The sequence below is a fragment of the Parasteatoda tepidariorum genome, chromosome 7 (genome assembly GCF_043381705.1).
Source record: "Parasteatoda tepidariorum isolate YZ-2023 chromosome 7, CAS_Ptep_4.0, whole genome shotgun sequence".
Lineage (NCBI taxonomy): Eukaryota > Metazoa > Arthropoda > Arachnida > Araneae > Theridiidae > Parasteatoda > Parasteatoda tepidariorum.
This window is the reverse complement of record NC_092210.1, coordinates 42,380,793-42,405,283: the sequence shown is the minus strand read 5'-3', so window position 1 is coordinate 42,405,283 and position 24,491 is coordinate 42,380,793. Positions and strand designations below refer to the sequence as shown.

At 27.2% G+C, this 24,491-nt stretch overlaps 1 protein-coding gene across 1 annotated transcript in view; it reads left to right on the top strand.

Annotated features, from left to right (window-relative positions):
- LOC107454702 (KICSTOR complex protein SZT2) overlaps nt 1-24,491 on the top strand; it is a 123,002-nt gene that overhangs the window by 40,464 nt on the left and 58,047 nt on the right. Inside the window, exons 22-35 of the mRNA XM_043041432.2 lie at nt 1,344-1,617; nt 3,000-3,858; nt 5,480-5,740; nt 6,456-6,636; nt 10,350-10,431; nt 11,252-11,482; nt 11,663-11,888; nt 13,203-13,287; nt 16,175-16,360; nt 18,141-18,806; nt 20,625-20,778; nt 21,810-21,954; nt 23,297-23,393; nt 23,472-23,598. Coding sequence (XP_042897366.1) covers nt 1,344-1,617; nt 3,000-3,858; nt 5,480-5,740; nt 6,456-6,636; nt 10,350-10,431; nt 11,252-11,482; nt 11,663-11,888; nt 13,203-13,287; nt 16,175-16,360; nt 18,141-18,806; nt 20,625-20,778; nt 21,810-21,954; nt 23,297-23,393; nt 23,472-23,598 — 3,574 coding nt within the window. The remainder of the gene's footprint in view (nt 1-1,343; nt 1,618-2,999; nt 3,859-5,479; nt 5,741-6,455; nt 6,637-10,349; nt 10,432-11,251; nt 11,483-11,662; nt 11,889-13,202; nt 13,288-16,174; nt 16,361-18,140; nt 18,807-20,624; nt 20,779-21,809; nt 21,955-23,296; nt 23,394-23,471; nt 23,599-24,491) is intronic.

The following is a 24,491-nucleotide window of genomic DNA, read 5'->3' as shown; positions in this document are numbered from 1 at the left end:
TATATATATATATATTTAACTCTCTGCTTAAAGTTATATCAGATATAAATTGAATGATTTTTAAATAAAATTAGAAAGAAATGCTATCTGGTACCTTTTAGAGAAGAGATGGGCTAAGTTTGAGTCTACCACCAATTCGATAGTTGAAGGTTCTTTTCTCACTTGGCTTATAAAAAGGTTTTCATAGCAATTTCAACTCTTGTTTTTTTCTTCTTTTGTATTTTATGCAGGCAATCACTATTTTTTTATTTTGATTATTGAAAGTTAAGTGACTGTTGCTGATTTTGATCTTGTCTGTAGACGAGTATGAAAAAAATTCAGAGTCCAGACAATTTCAATTAAAATTCTGTGTATTTTAGACTTAATGTCTTTGTACTGAGTTAAATTTATTTCTAGTGCTTTAAAAATAACTTAATTTTCTGTATTAAAAACGTCCATATTACCGGGGCTATTAGAGCAGTCTTACACAGGGTACGTAGCGTTTTTAAAAAGTGCTTAAAGGTGCTTATTTTTTACTTTCTTTTTTTAAAAGCCCTTAAAGGTGCTTTTTTCATTAGCCTTTTTTAAAAAGTGCTCGATTTTCCCTTTTCCAAAGTGTGATTTTTTCTTTACCGTGTAATTTTTTGCTTCAAATTACTCAAAAAGCGTGGTTTTCACATTGTTCTATTCAACGTTTTCAAAATTCATTCAACCACAATCTACCCAATCATTCGAAAACTGAGATGGATGGCTGGATTCGGTGGGAAGGTTTCATCCATTCTCATGAGCAGTCTGCTGCATTTTGCAAGAGAGATAATCTTTTTAAATAACAGTTAAATTAATTATTTATAATTTTGAATAAATTTTTTTTGCATAATTGTGTAAAGTTATTATAAATTTAAAAAGTTGAATAATTCATTTATGAATGTATTGAAAATAGTGAAATTGTTTTTATGGTGGCTAATATAATCACAAAAAGAATTCTTTGTCAGAGCTTGTTATTTTGTCATGTAACTTAAGAACTATTTTGCATTTTGTTAACATATATATGTGAAGAACTTAATATGAGGGAAAAAAATTATTAGTGCGCATATCCTAGTTATAGTATCTTTTTAAAGTGCTTAAAAATATTTTTTAGTGCTTAAAAAGTACTTAAAAGGTGCTTATTTTTTGTTGTAAAATTTGGCTACGCACCCTGTTACATATTTGATGAATTTTTTTTTTATCCAATTGTTGAATTTAGCTGAAAAAATATTGAAAATGGAACAAAATTACCATCATTATTTTTCAGATTTTTAAATTTTTAAATATAATGTTTAATCATCTTTTATATTTAATATTTTAACATAATTCTCAATTTTTAGATTCACTGCAGAGATATTGACATTGTTACAGTGCTAACTACTTTTGAACATCTTTGCAACCTTTGTAAGAAAACTACAAACAAGTCAGATACTATTGAGGTTTCAGCAGAAAGCAATAATTCCTTCCATATTAATGTCCAATCTGTTGCCAAAAGCGGAAAACCATCTGACTCAAATATGAGTGGAACTCATGTTATACCATATGCATTTTCTATCATAAGTCTTTTGCCCAAAAGTCCCCAGACTGAAATCACTTTTTCTTCTCTCCATACAAGTAAGCTTTAAGTTTTTATATGTAAGGGTTGCCCAAGTAAAAAGTGGACTCTCAAGATCAAAGTGGCGCTATCAGTGTCACCCTTCTTGGTATGAAATTAATGTTAAAAGGGTGAACCATAATTGGATATCATTGGTCTTAATAGATCCTCTATTAATGCACATCTTTCAGGCACCTTTTCTACAGTTATTTGTCCTTAACAGTGCTTGCCATATACTGCAAACATTTGATAGCGATGTACAAGCATTCAACAATTTATTTGTGATGCTATTATGCATGTCATTTTTTAATTTGGACTACCCTTTATAATATTTTTTACTTGTTTTGTTCAACTGTTTTTTTTAACAAAATTTAGAAATCATAGTCTTCTAAACTAGAAAAATGAATCTGTCAAATAAACTAATTGAATCAGTTCAAAACGAAATTTATAGACTTTAGACTTCTTATATTAATATTGAAATAATTTTAGAGGCAAATGTAAAATAAATTATGAAATTTAGAATATAAAATAAATTTAGGTGTACATTGTTTTTAGGACAACTTTAATTTGATATAGAGATATGATCTAGTACCTTAATTTTGATTTCCAATTTGCTGATGGATAATTTGCTCTCACTTGATAATAAATGTGAGATTCACAACTTTTTCTTTTCTTTAATTTTTGGGAGTTTATCATTAACTGTAAATTTTCAATATATTTAGTTCTATGTCCAATTCACAACTGTCAAAGTAAAATTATTTATGAAATGAATCAGATAAACTAAAACCACTTTGCATTCTGGAAAACCAACACATGAAACCCTAAACTCATTTTGAGTATTAAAGTAGGGATTAAAGGTTGTGCCACACAGATTTGGTAAGTGAGTAGTATTGTGTTTGTGTTAATTACTCTTTTTTTAGAAAAAAACTGGAACTGAAAAGATAGCCATTTTATAAATCGCTTGTATATTTTACTTTTATGAGAAATATATTATCCCATGGTGGAAAAATAACAGAACTTGCAAGATTTCAATTCGTGGAATTCCTTTTATTTAAATAGCTAAATTAAATGCTAAGTTTTGGTAACTTTTTATTTACTAAGTTTTGGTAATTTTTCTTTTTTAATGGTTTTTTTTTCTTGCTGTTTTAAGTGTAATTTCTTGTAAATAATATTCAGTATTACATCACTAAGTTTTCACTTACCATAATAAATGGTTACTCAATGCTTAAGTTTTTACCTTCAAAAATTATTAGTTCATTGGAATTTTATTACCATATTTGCTTATTTTTAAATTTTGGTTTTTTAGTTTGATTTAGGATCTTTTGTTCAAAAAAATTATTTTAATTTCTAAAAAAAGAGTATTTTATGATCGTTTGAAATTGTTTTCATTTTATATAACTAGGTCAGAATGCTTTGATTGAAGAAGCAAGTGATCCTAACTGTGTGTTTTATGAGTTCCTTTTGGGTAACATTCGCAAAGTGCATGATAGGGAGATATTGCTCAATGCAGAAGATTCTCTTGCATTACTCTTTCAAGTACACCATAGAGAGAGAAATGAAATTTTAAACCCCCCTGTACCGTTTCGACACCCAGACTTCTGCTTCTCAACAGTTAAGCCTAACCAAGGTTTTATTCCTGATTTAACTGAGTGTGAGTTTTGTTTTTGTCCCATTCCTGATCCGGCCGAACCTAAATCACCAACCTTGACTAACCAAATTTACGATAATATACCGCAATGGAAGTGCTATATAAAAGGGACTTCTTCATCTCATATCTTGATTACTTTAATGCCGCATAATTTCCAAAGTATTAAGAAACTTTACCAGCCACTGAATGCACAGAATGCTTCTTTAAATCTTGATCAGCAAGATGATAATGAACTATCAGATGTTCCAGAAGCTGAGCAAGAGGAAGAAGATGGACACCAACAAGATGCTGGCACATCATATGAACATTCTGTCTGCATTCCATTCTATGTGTATAGCTGTGCTTCAATCTCCATCCTAAATCAACTTATTTACAATGATCTGGAGATGAACATGAGTGATAATTTTGAACAATGCTTCTTTGAATGTGAGTGCTGTATTAAAAAACATTCAAGTATTTCTTCAGAACAATCAGACACAATCAATAAACGTGTCTCTGAATCATCTGACTGCAATAAAAGATCCATTAAAGCAATGGAAGCCTTAGTTTTAAAGGAACACTGTATTCTTATGGAAAAGTCGTTTTCAAAGGCATTTGCTTATGGAGTTTATAGGTATTGTAAGCTTTTTTTTCCCTTCTTAAATTTAACTACTACAATTTTATTTAATTGATTTCTTATACATTATTCTTATCTAAAATGGAAAAGATAGTGTAATCATTTTTGGCTATTAAATAAATTTAAAATGTATTACTTAATTGTGTTCTTATAAATTCTTTTTCATATGTAAATAGTATTTATAACTTTATCAGTAATGTGGGTAATAATAATAATTACAATGCTTGCTTTCTTTTCGTAATAAAACTTTGAAGTTTCAGCTCAAAATTCTAGAAATTAAAGTTGGTTTAAATGTATGATTAAAATGTATTACATTTATGCTACACATTTCTATTATGTATACATCGTTTAAAACTAAGATATGGTCAATGCATTTTTGGACGTCCTAAACTGGTTTTGGACAGGACACGTAGGTTTTACTGTCTTAAACTGTCCTAAACTGGATAAAACTGTCCTAAACTGGATAAAACTGTCTTAAACTGGATAAAACTGTCTTAAAGTGGCCAAAACCTTGAACTTTGGTAAAAGGTAAAAATTCTATAGGTGTAACCATTGTGCACATAATAATTACATGTATCAATAAATATTTGATATTTTTTATACAATTTACTCTAACTTATTAAAGGAAAATAATATAATATAATAGGAAAAGGTTTATAATTTTTGAAGCTCCACAGTTCATTGAACAAGAAAAGTGAATACCTAATCCTTTAAATATAAATATGCTTTTAATGCTGATAAATAATGTTTTTGTATAAAGATAAATAATGCAATATTAAGAAAAAAATTTAAAAAAAAAAAATAAATAAATAAATTTGTTTAAAAATTAACCTTTTATTTTTCACAATATTTTTTTAAAAAAATGTTATAATTTCTGCATCACAGGATGATAAAAAAGATATCTATTTTTAAAAAAAATTGTTTTTAAATATAAATATATTAGTTTAAATTGGAAATACAAAATAACTGAAAAATGTATTAACAGTTTTTAAGGGCATAACATCAGTTTCAGTTACTGACACTGGTGATGTATCACCACTATGCTAAAAGAATCGAACATGAATGAAATAAAAGTATTCTTGAATAGTACTATAGATAAATAAACTTGTTTATGACTGACCAAGCACTTAGTCCGAAATAGCTTAACTTGTATGGCAAGGTCAAACTTCAGTTATGTACTATTGAATGAGAGGACCAATTGAACTTGATTACTGATTTATCTTCCTTTGTTTAATGTTTAAATTGAAGAGTCAAACAATATTAATAAAACATTATACTTTTAAAAACAAATATTCTCTAGTAGATTTAATTATCAATATGTTATTAGTTCTATGTTTATTTTACTTTTTAAATATTGTTCAAATAAAATTGTAACATAATTTGAGTAAAAGGGTTTTGGACAGTTTTGGACAGGACGGTTTAAACCAGGGTTTAAACCGTGGATCAATTCATTCTGTCCTAAACCTTGCCAACCCTGGTTCCAGTAATAAACACAGTGAAAACAATCTTAAAGTAAATATTACTTCCAATTAGAAAAGCAATTAATTAATGAAGTCTTTGTTTTTTGACAGACTTTTTTGCTGTTGTACATATTTATTTAAACCACTTTCTTTTTCAGATCATTGGTGTCTGGTTTAAATGTGAACAAGCATGATGCAATTGCTGCCATTGATGAGATCTGTGAAGAAACTTTGCTAGAAATTGATATTACTGAGTTTGTTTTTATGATATGTGGCCATGTTAAAGATTTCATTGCTAAGCAATGTGTACGTCAGTTGCGACTTTCTCAAGAAAGTTATGAGGACAAAGTTGTTAGTGAATGTAAAATGAGTGAAGAAAGTGAAGTTGCCACAGAAGATATTCAAAATGAAACCGAGAGGTACATTATATGTTGCAAATTTTTTTTAGAGAAATTTTTTACATAAAAGTGAAAGTGAGATTTTGGGGAATTTGCTTTAAAAAACAGTCTTTATTAACCGAATGGTTCTAGCAGCATTGGAAAAATATGAACTTAATAAAAGAAGGAGATACAAATTATAATTACTAAAAAAATAATACAAACTTTAAAAGTTTGTAGCTATTATTTTATTGTGATTTAATTTGAAATTATTTCAAATGTAACACATTTTAATTTGATCTTTTGCAATCCGTTATTTTTTATTGCCTTAATTACCTTCATTTTTTTAAACTTTTCTTGGCAAAGTATGTAAGATTAAATTCATTAAAAATTATTATAACTTTAAAACTATTATATCAAACAGTGAGATTTGGAGCTATAAAAAGGGAAAAATGAAACTTCTGACAGGGAAAACTATTAGACTTTTCCCTCAAAAGGGAAAAACAAAGAAGTTTTTTTTATTTATTTATTTTTTTAAAAAAGAATTTTAGTAGGAAAGTGCATAGAATGTGTTCGTATTGAAATGTTGTGTTCGTAATTATTTTAACTTTTTGTTTTTATTCTCATAATTAAATTTGCGTGTTACTGAAGAAAGTATTTTCAATGATCTGTTTTAATTATAAACACATCAAAATCTTTACTCACACTTTTTTCATTTGCTTATCTTCCATTGTTTGATTTTTTCCTCTTTCTGTAGAGCTTTGGAAAATATCCTATTCCCGTTCAGTGTCTTAGAGAAACATCAACCTTGTGAGAACTTGCAACAGAAGCATTTGAGCATAAAAGAAAGATTTTTATCTATCATTATGAGTTTCTTCAAAACAATTCCTCAAAGACCTGACTATTATTTCTTCAATCCTGTTGAAGAGGAATCAGATGTGAGTAATGAAATTGCTACCAATTTAATAAAATTTGTTAACAATAACAAGGTATACTGGCATAGGCATCAACTTTATAACTGTGTCATTGTTTGTTTTGACTTCGTTAAAAAGGAAAAAAATACTTATCTCTGTGTGTATGCAATGTGTACATTTTTTATTAGGTGGCATGTTTTTTTTTACCTTTAAACATCAAAAATATCATGACACTTTATACAGTGAAACCTCCAGGAAAGACTACTTTTACTTAGTGACCTCCTCTATTTATGACCACTTTTGTGAGGCATAAACATTTTTTCCATAGGCTTTGTATTGAAGATAACATTTAGGAGAGACCATCAAAATCTCTCCTAGCGACTGAGCAAACCTCTGCAGCAAGTGCGGTAAAGGCCAAATAAGGAAACGGGAAAAAATATATATATAAAAAAAATATTAACGAAACAAATAAGTAGATTAAAATGTTTTCATAATATTTGTGTGAGGCTCTTATTTAGAGATTTCTTTTTGACGATTTCAAAAGGAGATCTACAACCTCATGTTGCAGTCAGAGTGCACTAAAGATATTGCTATCAATGCTTTATTTTTAGCGTTAAAAGTTAAATTAGAAATATATAAAAATAAAAAATATTAACGAAACAAATACGTAGATTAAAATGTTTTCATAATATTTGTGTGAGGCTTTTATTTAGAGATTTCTTTTTGACGATTTCAAAATGAGATCTACAACCTCACGTTGCAGTCAGAATGCACTAAAGACATTGCTATCAATGCTTTATTTTTAGCGTTAAAAGTTAAATTAGAAATATATATATAAAGAAAATATTATCGAAACAAATAAGTAGATTAAAATGTTTTCATAATATTTGTGTGAGGCTCTTATTTAGAGATTTCTTTTTGAAGATTTCAAAAGGAGATCTACAACCTCATGTTGCAGTCAGAGTGCACTAAAGACATTGCTATCAATGCTTTATTTTTAGCGTTAAAAGTTAAATTAGAAAAAAAAAATTAAAAAATAAACATTTTAAGCAAACAAGCCTCTTCTAAAGATAAATAATTTTTATGATATAAAATTAAATGCAAACATGAACAAAAAACATAGTTGATTATTTATGCGAAATAGTTCAATCATTCATAATTAGTAAATTTGTTTTTACTCATAATTACATCAGTAGGGATTAATTTTATTGACGCTACATTTTATTCATCGATCCAGTTCTCATGATGCTGACACAAGTAGCATTTCCACACTAAGAAAATGACACTAACTAAAATTAAAATTGTTTGCGCAAAACTCATTTACTGAGTATCCGTGCACCTGGAAAGTCATGGAAATTCATTGATTTTCAGTGATAAATGCTAAACAATCATGGAAACTCCCAGTTTGTCATGGTTTTGGAGTATGGAAGCCCTTAATCTTGTTGGGCGATTTGAAAATCTCGCATCGCGATTTGTATTTACTCGATTTAAAAATAGCACATCGTGATCTGCATTCGCGTGCTTGTTTGTGATTATCAAACCTTGTGATCCGTATTTGTGTGAATTTGTAATCACTCATCTCAATTTGTATTTGCATGATTTATAAAATACACATTGCGATTGAAAAATCTCACATCATGATCCGCATTTGTGTAACTTAAAAAGATCAAATATCAGGAAGAAAGTTGCACTCATTACAACCTTCTTTTGACCATATTGAGTTATAAAAGTATTAACCTGCGTAAGTCATGGAAAGTGTTTGGTAGAAAAATAATAGAGTGTCATGGATTTAAAAACCCTAGATTTAGCAGATACCCTGCTTGTACCTTCGGTTATATTTTGAAATTAATAGAGCTACCCTCTAAGAATGACCAACCTCCATTAATGACCATTTTACTGTGGTGCAGAAAGTGGTGGTTCTTGGGAGGTTTCGCAGAATTATTTAATTTAAATGTAAAATTTTCTACTCTCTGAGGGTTAATCATAAGAAAAATTCGGTAAAATATTTTTGCTACATATTCCTCAGTTGCCTTGTTTTTTCTTAAACGACATGGTATAACGAGAAGAGGTAAACTGAATTCAATGCTAAAGCTGTGCATGTTGGAAATGGTTGCATTATTTTTAGACTGAATAGCATTAGTACAAAAAGGATTTTAATATATCTTAGCATAACAGTCAGTGTAAGACTATGAGGATTAATATTGTCATAAAGTATTGTGAAATTATTAAGAAGAGTATAATGTTTTTGTTTAAATTATTTTAATATTTTAAAGTTATGGACATATTGTTGGAAATTGAGAATTTTTTTAACTTTATTAGACAAATATGTTTTGCTCCATTGTAATACTGAATTAAAGAAAAAAAATTATTGAAATTTTTTTGAAGTTCAAAAGTTTTCAAAATATCTCTGTAAAAAGAAATTGTATTAAAATAAAAAGGAAACTTTTAATGGTGCTAGAAGTTATAAAAGCACACTAAAGCATTTATTTATCAAAATATTTTACTTTCATCTTATGTTTATTTAAAAGCAATAAAATATTTTTAATACCCGAAGAAAGTTTTACCTTTAGTTTTATTCAATGCATCCTAAATTATTATGACAAACCAAAAGGAATATACATATATGTTTATCATACATGCTAACTTATACAATTCAGTTAAATTTTTTTTATTAAAATAATAATTTTATACTGAAATTTAAGTTTAAGCATATTATCTTCTTCCTTTTTTAAAGTAGTGTTTGATTAGTATGGCATGGTTTAATCAAAGTACTTCTGCAATTTTCTTTAATATTGGAATTTAAATATTATGATATACTTCACCCTCCTAACAATGCCATACTTTATTTAGATGTGTTTTTAAACCCAAAACAAGCTTTTATCATTTTCTTCTTTGCAATAGACTTAAAATACTTATTGTTTCAGTATTTTTGAAAATTTCAGTCAATAGAGTGTTTTTTTTATTTCAGATATTTTTCTTTGAGGTGAGTTATGCTTAAAATCCATTCTTGATAGAAAAAAATAGCCTCCTAAGCTTATAAACTATCTTTAAGTTTTAAAAAGTAGCTGTTTAAATGTAGGATTCAGTTTACTGATAAAAACATTTAAATAAATCATTTATTTTTTTTTCTAATTTTAGTTTGACACGAAACAATTACATTTTGAAAAATACATTGCTAATAGATCAATCAATTCATTTGATATCTATTATTAAATTTTCTTGAAAAACACTTATTTCGAACTTCTTTCCTAGTCTTTTAACAGTGCATATTTTTATGTAACTTTCCTGTTTATTTTTTGTAAGTTTGATTTTATGTAGCCTTCCTGTTTATTTTTTGTAAATTTGATTTTTTGTAGCCTTCCTGTTTATTTTTTGTAAGTTTGATTGATTTATTTGTCTAGGGTTTCATTAACTTGGGTCTCCAATCTAAAATGGAATCATATAATTTTGATGGAACTTTAGCTAGAAATCTTTATTGAGACTCATTTTAAAGAATTTCTAATTTTATTCTCTAAAAAATATTATGCAATAATTATTTTTCTCCATTTTTATCTATAAATAAATCTATGTCTATGTAGTTAGATGTTTATGCTCTATTTACTAAGAGTCCCGAGGGAAAAAGTTTAGAAGTCATTTGAAGTAAAGAAGTGTACACATGTGTACTTTTAGTAATAATAATATTGTGTGACTTTTTAGTAATAATGATATTTTAAATAAAATATTTTTGTTATGGATAGGAGAACTCTTTGAATGATGCAAATGAAAGTCAGGATGACATTGTATTTGAAAAAGATGCTTCTGCAGATGGAGAAACTCTTGGTATATCTTATTTTGTCTTTAAATTTAAGAAAATGTTTGCCTCTTCATTATTTTTTTTGTGCTATTATGCTGAAAACAATGAGGTAAATATTTATCTCCTTGTTTTCAAGATCATATTTATTCTTTAAAAACAATTATTCTAAATAGTTAAAGTATTTTAGTCTTATTGCATCTTTAAATGTTAAACTCTTCTAAACCTACTTTAAGCTTCACATTTTGCTTGTTTATGGCAAAGAAAATTTATAAATAAATTTCAGCGACAAAATAAAATTGAAAATTCCTGAATTAATTTAAACGAACAATTATTTCACTAATATGTCAATCAGAGTAAATCTGCTTCCTGTTTAATAACACTATACTATAAATTTAGAGATTTACAATGGCCGAAAGCATACTCAGTTTTTGCACCCACTGGCGTATCTGATATATATATATTTCTATAGTTGATATAATATCAGACAGAAGCGAGCTTTTAGCTTCCATCTAAGGCTCCACCCAGCAACACGCGTCCCTGCCGCTCTCCCTGCTAGCTATACCAGTGAATAAATGATTTAGGTTTCTTTTAGCTTTGCACTGCCAATCATCTTTTCAGCAAGTTCCTAACGGAAAACTTTATAATAAGATTCTGTATAAAACCTAAACATATTTATGTAATATCATACATAAAAGAGCATTTTAGGCAGTAAGAATAAATGATAATTTTCTTGATGTAAATGTTTAGTACTTATCTCTTTCTAAAACTATATTTTCTTTATATGCTGTTTTAGTATTTTTTTCAAAGTGTTATGTTGTGACTTTAAATGTTCCTATTTTTGTGCAGGTGATGGAGATACAGAAAAAAATACCAATTTATGTGAGGATGAATTAAATAGCAATCAAAGCTTTTTGCATACTGAATCATCAGTTTCTTCTCTTGAAAAGGATTCAGAAATTTGTTCTGTTAAAGAAAACGAAAATTACCCTCCTTTATTTGTGCACTTTTCATGTTCAGTTCGTATAGCGAAACAAGAGATGAAAAGTTATCCTTTGACAGCGCTCCCAACTTGTCTTAGTATGTTATTTATTGTATTATTAGTATGTAAATGATTTTCCTGAGAACTTTTTTTTAAAACCATATTAAATGGAATTATTCGGCATAAAAAGTAATAAAAAACATTATAGCTCTCTGTAACTGTGTTATAATGAAGTGTTAAAATATAAATATTCATCGTATTATTTTTTATTTTATTAGATGAAGTAATAAAATGTTTAGATCCTGAAAGAAGTGAAGTAAACTTGGATGACATGAGAATTACTTTAGATATGTTTTGTTTGACTGTTCCTGATGATATTGAAAACCCAGAGGCCACTAGACATCGTGTGTATTCCACATCTTACAGCAGTAATTCTCCAATACCAGAAGCAGAGTTATATGCAAAACAGCCCATTCAAGATGATGTGGAAAGCACCTGCTCAGAGTAATTGATGTTTTAGATGCATATTATATTTACTGTACTATACTTCATTATTTTACCCTTTGCAGAATTTTTATTATTTTTCATACTTTTTTTTTAATTTAGCATTTTAATAATTTTTGGTTATGAAATACAGCATGAAGCACCAATCTCCTTTTTGTGTTAATGATAAAATCTTTCAAGTTTGGCTCTCTTCCAAATAATAATTTTCCATATTTGCAATTATTTAGATCCTAGAGAAACAGTAATTCATCACTGAAATTCTTTTAATGTACTAAATTAATTAATCATAAAATTTTAATATGAATGAAAATGATTTTCAAACTACTATTTTTTGGATTTTATATTTTAGTGCAAATATAATTCCAATAATCTAAAAAAAATTTTTAGTAACAGATTGTTCTTTATATTTAAAAAAAAAATATCAAAATATATTTTTGCTTAAAATTAGAACTGCATAATATATATATATATATATATATATATATATATACAAGGGAATCCAGTGTCTCATCTGCATCAAAAGGTTAATGTTATATATTTCTATAAATTTAAAAATCCACTCATCTACATTATATATTTATTATTCTTCGTACATTTAGAAGTTGGGATCACAGATAATTGGACTACGCACATAGAGATGTTAACTTACTCCGTACAGCAAATATATATTCTAAAGTGATAGTTTATCAATTGTGTTCCTTGGTTTAATAAATTCATTTTAGTAGATTTTTATCCACCACTATTTCTAAATAATTTGTAGGCTTATATAATTCACCACTTTTTAGTAATTATTTCATGCTATACCTTTTAAAAAACTAGCAAAAATAGTCAAGTTATTGCAAAATTTACTTTGTGGTTATTTACCGCTTTTTTTAAAATTATTTTGGTGTCTCCGGAACAGTTGGCACACAAAAGACATTAAGTTACAACTTACATTGGCTAAATATGTGAAACACGTAAAATTGGTTTCAGTTTCTTAATCTGTAAGAAAATTACTTTTTTTGCTTACGAATAGTGTATATAATTATTCCAATTTTATAATTTAAAAAAAAAGTTTATATTTATAATCTGATGATTTAACAAACAAAGTAGGCACCAATCTAGTTCACGTGCTTGTTGTAAAATCAATTGGTCATTGTAAATTTGATAAGATCTTCTATTGTTAATGGAAATTTAGTTTTGTATGTAACTTTGCTAAGACATTTATTTGTTCATGTTTAAACTGTTTCTAATGATTTTATTTGATATGTTAATGTATTAATATTTATTTTTAAATTTAATTTTAATGTTTTTTTTTATTATTTTTTCATGTAGTATTCAAACTGACACTATTCAGGCTAGTACTCTGGCTAGTTTACCTGCACGTCAGCATGAAGCTGTACATAAGTGTGTTGAAAAAGTAAATATAAAATTTTCATATAATGTTGTAATTTTTGACGTTCTTCGATATTTTTTGTTTACTTTTTTTTCTTCCTCCCTTAAGTAGAATTTAAAAGTATAATTTGTAAAAAAAGGTTAATGTAAATATCAGTGCAGTGCTCAGAAAAACTACATTATTTTTGTAGTTTAACTACAACTACTTGTTACAAATGTAGTTAACTACAACTACTTTTTTAATGTAGTGACTACAAATTTTCTTTGGAATTGTAGTCACTACTTTAAGGAGACAAATTTTGCTGGAGAACTTCATTTACTTCCATATTCAAAATGGTTTTCAATAAGAAATTTGCTTACATTAAATGTGAGGAAATAATTAAAAAATATTTATTCATGTTTACATAAACCAATTTGTTATTCCAAAACATTTTTTTCAAATTTGTTCATGTAACCTTCAACTTTTTGTGCCTTTTTCGACAGCAAATATTTAATTTAAGAAATTCAAAATTATCAAATACTTTCACTTTTTTAATGGTCTTTTATTTCCTCTAAGAAATTAAGTAATTAGACATGCATTTTCTTCCTTTGAATAACATCAGTGTTAACGATAATGTGCAAGTGAAAGTATGGCCAAAGTAATTGACTATCTATTTTTCGTAATGGCTAGTAGTATAAATATTAATTATATTTGTTTTTAAATACGTAATTTCTGTTAACACTCAGCCACAACCACAGGGTTATTTTCATTGAATCCATTGATGGAACCCTCACAGATTTTTATCCATCAAATTTGTGCATTAGAAACATGTTTCTTCTCTAAACTAACATTAAAAGTAAGAATCGCTACAAACTATTGTTTTTTTTTCCATTATACTACTAACTACACTCCTTTTTTAAGAAAATTGCGCACTACATTACAAACTACGAGAAAAAGTGGCGACTTTAGTAGTTGCGCTACATGTAGTGCACTACTTCCGACCACTGTATTAGTGTCTATTATTTCAATTCAATTTACTTTCAAAAAAATTGTATTTATAAATACTACTAATATTTCTATATTGAAAGTTTTAAGACTTGTTTTAATGTATTCTGTTAAATATTTTCCAAAAAGCTGAATTCCCGTTCTTTATATTGGATATGAAAAATTAAATATTCAATCAATGGATGTTTATCAACACTGAGTTATCATACATGAAACTGAATAGCATATACTGATGTCATAATAAAATTTAAAATAATTTGATTTTTTTTCTTTCATTATTTGTTGCCCTTTTCAGTGACAGAATAAAATAGAGCAAATCACGCTTTTAGAAGTTCACCTCTTTAAAATAAAGTTTAACTGTATCCAGTATTATTTTGCACCAAAAATAATTTTGTTGACTGCAACCCTTGTTGCAAAATTTTTTCGAGCTATCTGCGACAAAACTGCCTAGCGCTAATATCTTTCTGCAAGATACTTTTAATAGTAACAAACATATATGTTATTAAATAATTAATTTAACAACTTTTGTTAACAAAAGTGCTTTGTTTACAAAAAAAACTATAATTTTTTATTCTAATATTATGTGTGATATTCCCGCATTTCCTTCTTCACAATTTTTAAATAATCATCAAAATTAAAAAAGTAATTAAATACCATGAAATCCATTGTCAAAAAAAAAAAGATCAATGATGAAATCACGTGAATCAGACTCCTCAAAAAGGGGTTACTCTCATGCATAGTAAATAATTGCAATATTGTATAAATAATATCAGACTTGGAAACTATTTAGAAATCAATAGCAATAACTGCCAAGAATTCGATAGAATCATTGCCTTAAAAAGTAAGTACTCAAATGCACAATTAGAATTTTTCATATTGTTTGAAATATATCGATATATTTACAAAACCAGGTGAAAATCAATATCAATAACTGCCGAAAATAAAATCAAAGCATTACATAGATTTATGATACTATCGATGTAAATTAAGTGCGTCAAAAAGTGATTATCTAAATGCTTGGTTCAAATGTTGCGTGTAACTTTCTGTAGAAAAGAAAACTTAAATTTCTTTCCTTTTCAGAAGAAAAATCTTTCTCCAAGACCTCTGTAATATTCTCGGACAATGTCGCCGTGATTTTGCCACAGGGATTGCAACCATTTAGTGAAAAATTTCCACACTAATGCATTATTCTCATTAAGTTTGCACTTAAATACAGAACTTAATTTATTCTTATTTCAACTACCATTGATTTTACATTATTTATGTTTATAGTAACATGTTTCAAAAGTGTAATTGTGAACAAAATGCATGGTTTCAAAACAAAAGTTTTCAAAATTACCAAATTAGTATTTCTATAGCCATCTGAAGCACATAATTTCAGATGGATTTGAAAATGCTAATTAGTAACACCTCTTTCACATCCTATTAATATTTTTTTTATTAGAAGTTAACTTATGGAAAAATTATTTGTTAAAGATTTGTGTAATAAACTCCTAGTGTAACTTAATTTTGATTAAATAAAATTGTGAGTTAACCAACATCACTCATGTCCTTTTTAAGAGTTAGCTCAAATCTAGTTCAAGCTAGTTCAAAATAAAAAAAGAAATTGTAAACTTTAAATATTTTCTAACTAGTACATGTAAAAAATAATGATCGTTTGCTACAATCATCTGCAATTTAATTGCAACAATGCTTAACCTTTGTAAAAAATTGTTTTCCATACATCCATCTTGAAGAGACTAATTAAAAATTTTGAATGATTTGGGGCCTACCTATTCGAATTTCAAGACACAAGCGGTTCTTTTATTTGTTATTTCTACCTTAGTATTTTCCCTCTCTTTTTCAGAGAAAACCCAATTTGATATCAAAATTTAGAAACATGTAATTTACTTATTTATGTTTTTGTATCTTATTTTTCTTTTTACAGATAAAATGGCTTTTACAAGATGAAAAAGCATCTGTTGCTTTAAGCTCATATCCTATAACAAGTGATATTTTAAGTATGGTAATCAATCATGTAAAGTCTTCAAAAGATAAATTGTGCTGTCTTATTAAAGAAGTTCCTCTCATGTTTGTGTATGGACCTGATAGTAGTTTGGAAAAATTTTCTCAAGTAAGTTCTATCGTTAGACCTCTTCTTTCATCTCTAAACTATTTAAGGAATTTTTTCACAAACCTCAAAAATATGTTTGTTATTTACTTAGGGAAAACAAGGATTTGAACAACATACTGAAACAAATAATCATTTCACTCATGTCTAATAGCACTTATTGATTGCTATACTTTTATGGCCCCATTTTTATATTTAAATTACTTTTTTGAATACCAAGTATGTTACAAAAATAAAGTTATTGATTTATACTTCTGGTTTATGCATACAAATGTAAAATCAGATATCCATAAACTGTAAATTAAAATAATGTACTTATTTTCATAGACAACTGTATTTTTGGTAGTTTAAGTTCGAACAGCTAACTCTTAGCCTGTTAAATCTCATTTTCAAGCTAATCCAATAACTTTGATTAAAGACATTAAATGTTTTCCTGCAAAGGTTTTAAAAAATATGATCAAAATCTTAAGTGCATCAAAAATAGTTTTTTTTAAACTTTATGTAATTACATTATTATATAAGAAATATTTGTTCTAATCTATCACATATCTTATATCTTATTGGCTGAAGATTTAAAAATTAGTTGCAATTTTCTAAAAACAAAATGTGTCTTATTTTAGAGTGTCTAACTGAGGTGCAGACTTGCATGTATACATCTAATACACATAAACTTACAACTTACTTCCATTGCTTTAGATGTAATTGTTTGAATTATTCCCTAGAAAATGAAATATTTTCTTATTTTTGAAAACTATTGTGTTAGCTGTCTATCAAAGAAATCTTTTTTTTGTTTTCCCCCAATATTTAACAATTACAAATATAAAACAAAATATTGCATGAAAATCTTTATTTTTACAGTTAGATATTAATAGCTTGGATGTAACAAAATATATTTATATATTTATTATATTGACTTATGAAAAATTTTAAATTTATTTTACTGCCAAAATATGTCAAAAAGCTATTCTAATAAATTATAAATAATGTTAATTTTTTATTGGATGAATTTTGTTGAAAAGTGAAAAAAATATTTTTTTTAAATATAAGGGTGAAGAAACTGAAATTTAGTTAACACTTGAAAAATATTAACTCGGGGACGGTTCTGTGTGGAGAAAGGCATGATTTTTTATTCTCCCAAAAGATCGTACGCATAGAAAACCTCTCTCCATTATTCACCTACAAATGGTCCCACGCTTGGAAAAAGCAAATGACGTTTATGTACTGAAATATACTGGTTTTATTTACTGAAACACCCACCTATCTAGAATTTAAAAGGAGATTAGTGACTCTTCATACCGCAGTGTTCTGATTACAGTGAGTGGGGTAATTAGCTTGAATCGCAGTTCTGTAAAAAAGTAGGAATATTTGGAAGCAATGATAGTGAAAATGTCAAAACCACCAGTGAGTTAAACTCTTCTATTGTTAAAGAAAAAATTTAACAACTCTAACTGGAGTGTAATGTTGAAAAGATCAAATTAAGTTTTAAATTTTCAATGTTGACTTTATAACAATTAGTACGCTTAATTTAAAAATACTTAAAATAACTAAGACAAAAGACTAAATTTTTCCTTATTAGGAATTTTTTACTTTTCTGGTGATTGTGATTTTGAAATTCTGTATCAATATTATTTCTTTCTTTCGAATTTTAAACTCAATAAAAAAAATTTCACTAAATGTATTTAAATTTTTTTAATTTTAATATCAATTTATCAAAAATTGTAGCTTTCAAATAAACTTAGTAAATGAAATATGTTTACTGAATACCTATTTTGTTTTATTTTAGGCATTCAAAAGAATTTCTCCATCAGGTTTTGGATTAAAAGAACTAGATGGAAAATTTTACCTTGTTCTTGACTCTGAATTTTCAAGAAAAGTGCATAATCCTTTTGATTCCTTAGTACCTCCTCTTGTGTTGATTGATACTGATCAGATTACGAAAATGAAAAATCCAGAAGCTGATGATCCCACACAACTTCAGTTGATAGGAGAAAAGATAAGGGATGGTCCCGTCTTCACTGACATGGATTTTTCTTACTTTTCTCAATATCCAAAAATAGATGATTTGATGGATGACAACAATGATAGTGAAGGAACCAAAAGTGATGCGATTTACAAGCTAATAATCGACAAAAGAGTGAAAAATTTCCAAAATAGAGAAGATTCTGACACTGATGATGGTCAGCAAGTCCCCGAAATCAAAAAGTATTCAAGAAAATCTTCAGGCTGTGGCAAATCAAGTTCTTCTATGAATGCTGCTAAGCGAACTGAATCTACTCCCACTCTTAGAACAGAGAGGAAACTGTCTATAGCTAAGCGTCCGCAAACAGCTCCGGGACGCTATTTTAACTCTGCTGAAGGAGAAATAACAAATGATGAAGAGTTGGTTGAGCTGTCTAATAAAGGGGAACATAGACATTCAATTTGTGTTGCTGAAGTATTGTTGTCTGAGGTAAAAGAATGTTTTATCATTTTTATTTTATTATAGAGTAAAAGGTTACTGATTGAGTTTTTTTCCAATATCCCTTGTAAGAGTGGCGATGGCTCAGGGGATAGAGCATTCGCCTTTTAATGGGGTGAACTGGGGTTCGATCCCGGCGATAGCTGGTCGATACGAATTACGCATACGATTCAACTGACCACAGTGCTGACGTGAAATATTCTCAGTGGTAGACGAATCATGGGTTAGAGTCCCCTTGCCATCAGGCTAACCGTGAGAGGTTCTCGTGATCTTCCTTTCCATGTAACGCAAATGTGGGTTAGTTCCATCAAAAAGTCCTCCACGAAGGCAAAATTCTCCCAATACTTGATCCAGGAGTTGACTTGTCTTCCGGATTGGGTTCAAAATGACAAGGCTACGAAGTTGAACATTAGTAGTCGTAAACTCAAAAATTGGGTCGGCTGTCCAACGACCGTTATAAAATAAAATAAAAATATCCCTTGTAACTTGCTATTAGGTTTAAGCATAACTCTCTAAACTATATTGACCTTGGTCTATAATTTTTATAGACTGAGGTTACATTAAAATTTGATAGAAATTTTTTTTTCTCTTTTTATTTTTTTAAATTTTTTCTAAAGTTTTGATTTCACCATGTGATGCTATTTTAACTTTGCGGAAAAAGAAATAACAAATAATAAAGAGTTGGTTGAGTTTGCTAAAGGTGAATATAGACATTTAATTTGTGTTGCGGATGTATTGTTGTCTGAAGTAAAAAATGTTTTATCATTTTTATTTTGCTATGGATTTCAGGGTTAATGATCAAATTTCTTCTTATATCCCTTGTAGGTGCACTATTAGGTTTATGGATAAATCTCTAAATTATATCAACGTTGGCCTACAATTTAAATAGACTAACAAGACACACACACCTCATTATAATTTGATAATATGATTTGAAAATAAAACTTTTTTTCAAAAATTTTGATTTTTTTTCTAGAATACGCACAATACTACTAACTTCCTTGATTTTATCTGAGTATTTTAATTGAAAATAAAAAAATTTCAAATAGAAAAAGTAATTGAAACTTTTCAGATTGATTCTTTTAAAAATCCATTTCACTTGAGCTAATTTTCCACATAATATATAAGTAAGATATGAGATAATTTACCACTAAAACTAACTATTGGAAGGTTATTAGTGCATTTACTTTTGTTTAAAAATGTTCAAACAGCTTTATTTGCTTCTAAAGAAATGTTTAATTACTTTCTAGTATATACTATATGCATGTACAAGATGTTCTCCTAAGATTGCATTTAATGTATAATTTTAAGTTAATTACAAGAATTAAATGTATTGAAGTGCTTATTTTTTGTATGTAAAAAATAATATTTAATTGAGTAAAATAACACGCTATCAAAATCTAATGAACTACAATTGTGAAATTGTGAACTACAATTATGAAGCACCTAAATTTGTTTGATTTTAGAAGAATGCAGAGAGAAGTTAAGAGACTATTATTAGAAATACCGTCATGTTTCAACTTGTAATGAAACAGGATTTTTGTTCCATACACCTGCCTTCCTTAATTGTGATTTGTCAGATTTTTAAGCATTTTTGCTTTTTTCTTGCTTAATTATTAATTTGCAGCCTCAAATAACTATACTTTTTTTTCAATTTTAATAAGGATTATAAAAATATATAAAAGCAATCTTTATAAAACACTCTTAAAATAGATTTGCTGCCATATTTGTATTCAGAATTTTTAATTTTGTTAAGAATGATTAACTACCCTTAATGTTATTAACTGTGTATTTTTGTATTTCTTTTAGACCATAAAAACTAAACTTAGTAGTACACCAAAGGCAAAAAATATTGGTTTTAGTTCTCCAACTACTGCTTCAGAATCATTAGGTTCTGTTGTTACACCTGATATAAAAGGAGGAATGGATGAAAAGATATTTCATTCTAGTAACACTGAAGATGGTAAGGTTATGGTATTATTGTAGCATTTTTTTAATAAAATTGCAATGAAAATTTGAAATTCATATCAGAATCAAAAAATGTAAACAATAAATTTATTTTTCAGCTTTTGAGATATTTTTAATATGGGAACAATTGATTTGAGTCTGATAAATTTTGATAAAATAGGCTTAGTTTTAGTAGTTGAAAATCTAGATTTTTAAAGAACATTTTAAGAAAGTTTTAAAATTTGTTTGTGATTTTCTTTGTTTCTTGGGTCAAAAGTTTCTTATGTTTATTTCTTGGGTCTAAACATTTGAAGAAAGTTAAACCCAATTTCAATGTCGAATTGAAGTTTATTTCAATTTTCTGAATAGAGGTGCTGGTAGTAACTTATAAATTTTATATGTAGCAATTCCAAAGGCAGAGTTTAGAAATTAACCGATTTAATATATTCAGTGATTAATTTATATCTAATTTTTACCTATTGTTTTTAACACTTTTTTGTGGGAATTAAAATTAAGGTGATAGTTTTAATCTTAAAAATCTAGTGAAGTTAGAAAGATTAAAGTACACTTTTTAAATAAAAAGAAGTTTAAGTGTTTTCCTCTGGGAGGAATGTCACTGTTTTATTAAGTAGTTGTCATTTTTTATAGTTGTTATTTATATTTTTATAATTCACCTAATCTAATAAATAATTTCAATTCTTTACTCTGTATACAGCTGTATAATAATTTTATGTTTAAGACACTTTTGATTGAAATCGTCATGCTAGGCACAAAGTCATGTTTTTGTCTCTAAACATTATTTTAATTTGTTTTATGGAATGAATAATTTTTTTTCTTTTCTTGCATATTTTAAAGATTTTTAAAAAAAGTGCAAACTTGTCCATTTGTAATATATGTGCGTGTAAAATTGTAAGGGATTAGAATATAGTAAAAAAATGCACAAAACTCGTGTAAGAAGATTTTTACTATCTATTGTATTGTATTATTTTTTACTATTACATTGTTATAAGTGTTATTTAGCAAATTTTCTTCGTGTGCATATTTTAGGTTATGATGGTGATAGCAGTGACAATGGCAGTGAATGGGATCGGACCAGTAATGTAGATTATAGTATAAGACCTTCTGTTCTACCAAAATTTTGGATTATTATGGAGATTTTTAGAGATAAAGTTATGATTTATTTCCATATGAGGTTTGTACAAATTCATTTATTTTGTTATGTATATTACCTATGGGGATCTTAATTATTTACATTGGCACACATAAATTTATTCGATGTGAGACAACAAATTTTTTTGTAATTATGGATTACATCAAAGTTAGTTTTATAATTTTTAATTCAAAATAAAATTTTTTTGTAAGCTCATAATTTTTTATGATTGTTTATTGTTATAGTTTATTACTATTTCAACAATGATTGTTTTTCTTTTTTTACGAAAATTTAATTTTACTTACTTATTTTTTATAATGCTTGTTATGCAGTTCTGCAGATTACATAGAAAATTAAGCTTCCAACTCAAGGGCAGAAACAGTTAAATTTAGTAACTGTTAATGAGTTTTAGCTAGACATTTGCTACCTAGAAATAATTTAAAAACTATTTTACTATTTTTCTCTTTCTGTATTTAATTGTTTCAATTAAATTTGCCATTATTCATTACATGACAGGATATCATATCATCTATTATAGAGAAATGTATTTTGAATTCTTTTTAATTAAGAAAAACTGTACTTGGGGACTTTGAACTAAATTTAGAAGGTAAAATATGGCTGTTTTCGCATATGATATCTGACTTTTCCCTATGCTTTTATGTGAAATTTATATATGAATTTCCCTAAATTGCTTGACAGTTTAACAACTTTGAGTTCAAACACTTTGTATTAAAAAAAGACTAACTTATTGTTTGCAAAATATTTTAAATAAATTATTCCAGCTATGTTGAACAAACAAAAGGTCTGTTAAATATTGTATCCTCATAGCTTGTATTGTTTTAAAGCACAAGTTTTTATTACTGCATAAGTTATCTTTCCAATGGATTCTTTTCTTTGTTTTGTATTACATTTTGTTTTTATCAAAGCTTTTTTTTCATTAATTTGCAAGACAATTAAGCAATTTGAATATTGAAAGGATTAATTTTTGATTAATTTTTTAAAGGAAAACATTTTTATTTCTTGTGGAATCATAACTTTGTTAGTCTTAGTTTTTTTAAAATTTTGTTAAAGATTTATTCTAGATGTTTTTTTAAAAATAAATACGCATCCACAAAAAATGGTTCTAAATTTTATGTAAATTTATGCCTTATGGATTTTTTATATATTATTTTTCTTTTTCAAGAATATCTTATATAGAAACATTTATTATTTATAAACTAAGTTAAATTAGTATCTGTTTATTTTATGACTTAAAAAAAAATATTCAAAAAATTGCTGTCTAGTATTTTAGAATAAAACCTGTATACATTTTTATCAATATACATTGATAAATCTGATTTATTTGCTGTAAAAAATATGTCTGATAGTTTAAAAAAAATTTCAGAGAGAGGGAAGAGGAAAATGATGAAGTTTTTGAAGGCAAATCTGTTTTAAATGATGTTGTAACAATAGTGTCTAATATCTGTAAAGAAGTGAACCAAGTATGTATGTTTTTCAAGTACCTTTTTTCTGCTTTAATCTAGGAAGTAAAACATTAAAAACTATATATTGCTTTTTAGATTTTGCTGCTTCAATCTTTGTATGATACCAAAATGTGTAACCAGCTTCTAGTTCCTGAAGAAAATGAAGATGTTTGGAAGAATCGAGATTTTACTGTCGATAACAATAGAACACTTACAAATGATGGTGTGTTTTTTTTCTTGTAGTATCTCAATAGTTTATGCCAAAAGAATAATGAATTAAATTTTAGATATCCCTAAGTAATTTCCTTAATATTTCAAAATAATGTGTTATTTGATGGTATGCTTAAGGTATGTCAATCTAAGTATATAATTATTTAAAATAGATATTCACTTAATACAATTTTTTTTTCTAATATATATATAGGTTCTCAAATTTGAAATAAACAGGGATGAGATTCTTCTGCGGATTTGCGGATTTCCGCTTTTTTTTAGATTTTTCTATTTATCCCGCTAATTTCCGCGGAAATTTTTTTGATTTTTGAACAAGTTAAAATATTTTATGAGGAATTTAATTTTTCGCGGAGCGAAAGCATGTAAGTCCTCATTCCTCCCTCTGAATTTTCTCAAAAAATCATTTCCTTGGGATAAAACTGGTTGACCTTTATACAGGGATGAGATTTTTTCGCTTTTGCCTTTCAAATTTCAGCCTTTTTTATCAAAAACTCGGATTCTCTAAAAGTTTCGTTTTTTTTAAAAATAAATATCCCGCTTTTTTTTTTTTGAAAATTCAATCGTTGAAATAAAATAATCATATTTATTTACGATTTTCAAAGATAAACAAAAAATTCAAACTACATCCTAGCTGCTAACCCTTCCGTATTTTTACTTATTTTAGCTATTTTCTCTTCACAGAAAATAAGATTTTCCGTATTTTTATTCGTCCGCCGGATAGCTCGTATTTTTGCAATTCAGACGTCATGACCCTGTTGTCTGGCGTGAAAGAAAAAGAAAAAGAAAAAATAGAGGTGGATTTGGGGTGAAAATATTTATTTGCTCATTCACTTATTCTTGTAAATTTTCATTTATTATGTCTAAACAAAAACAATACAAACAAGC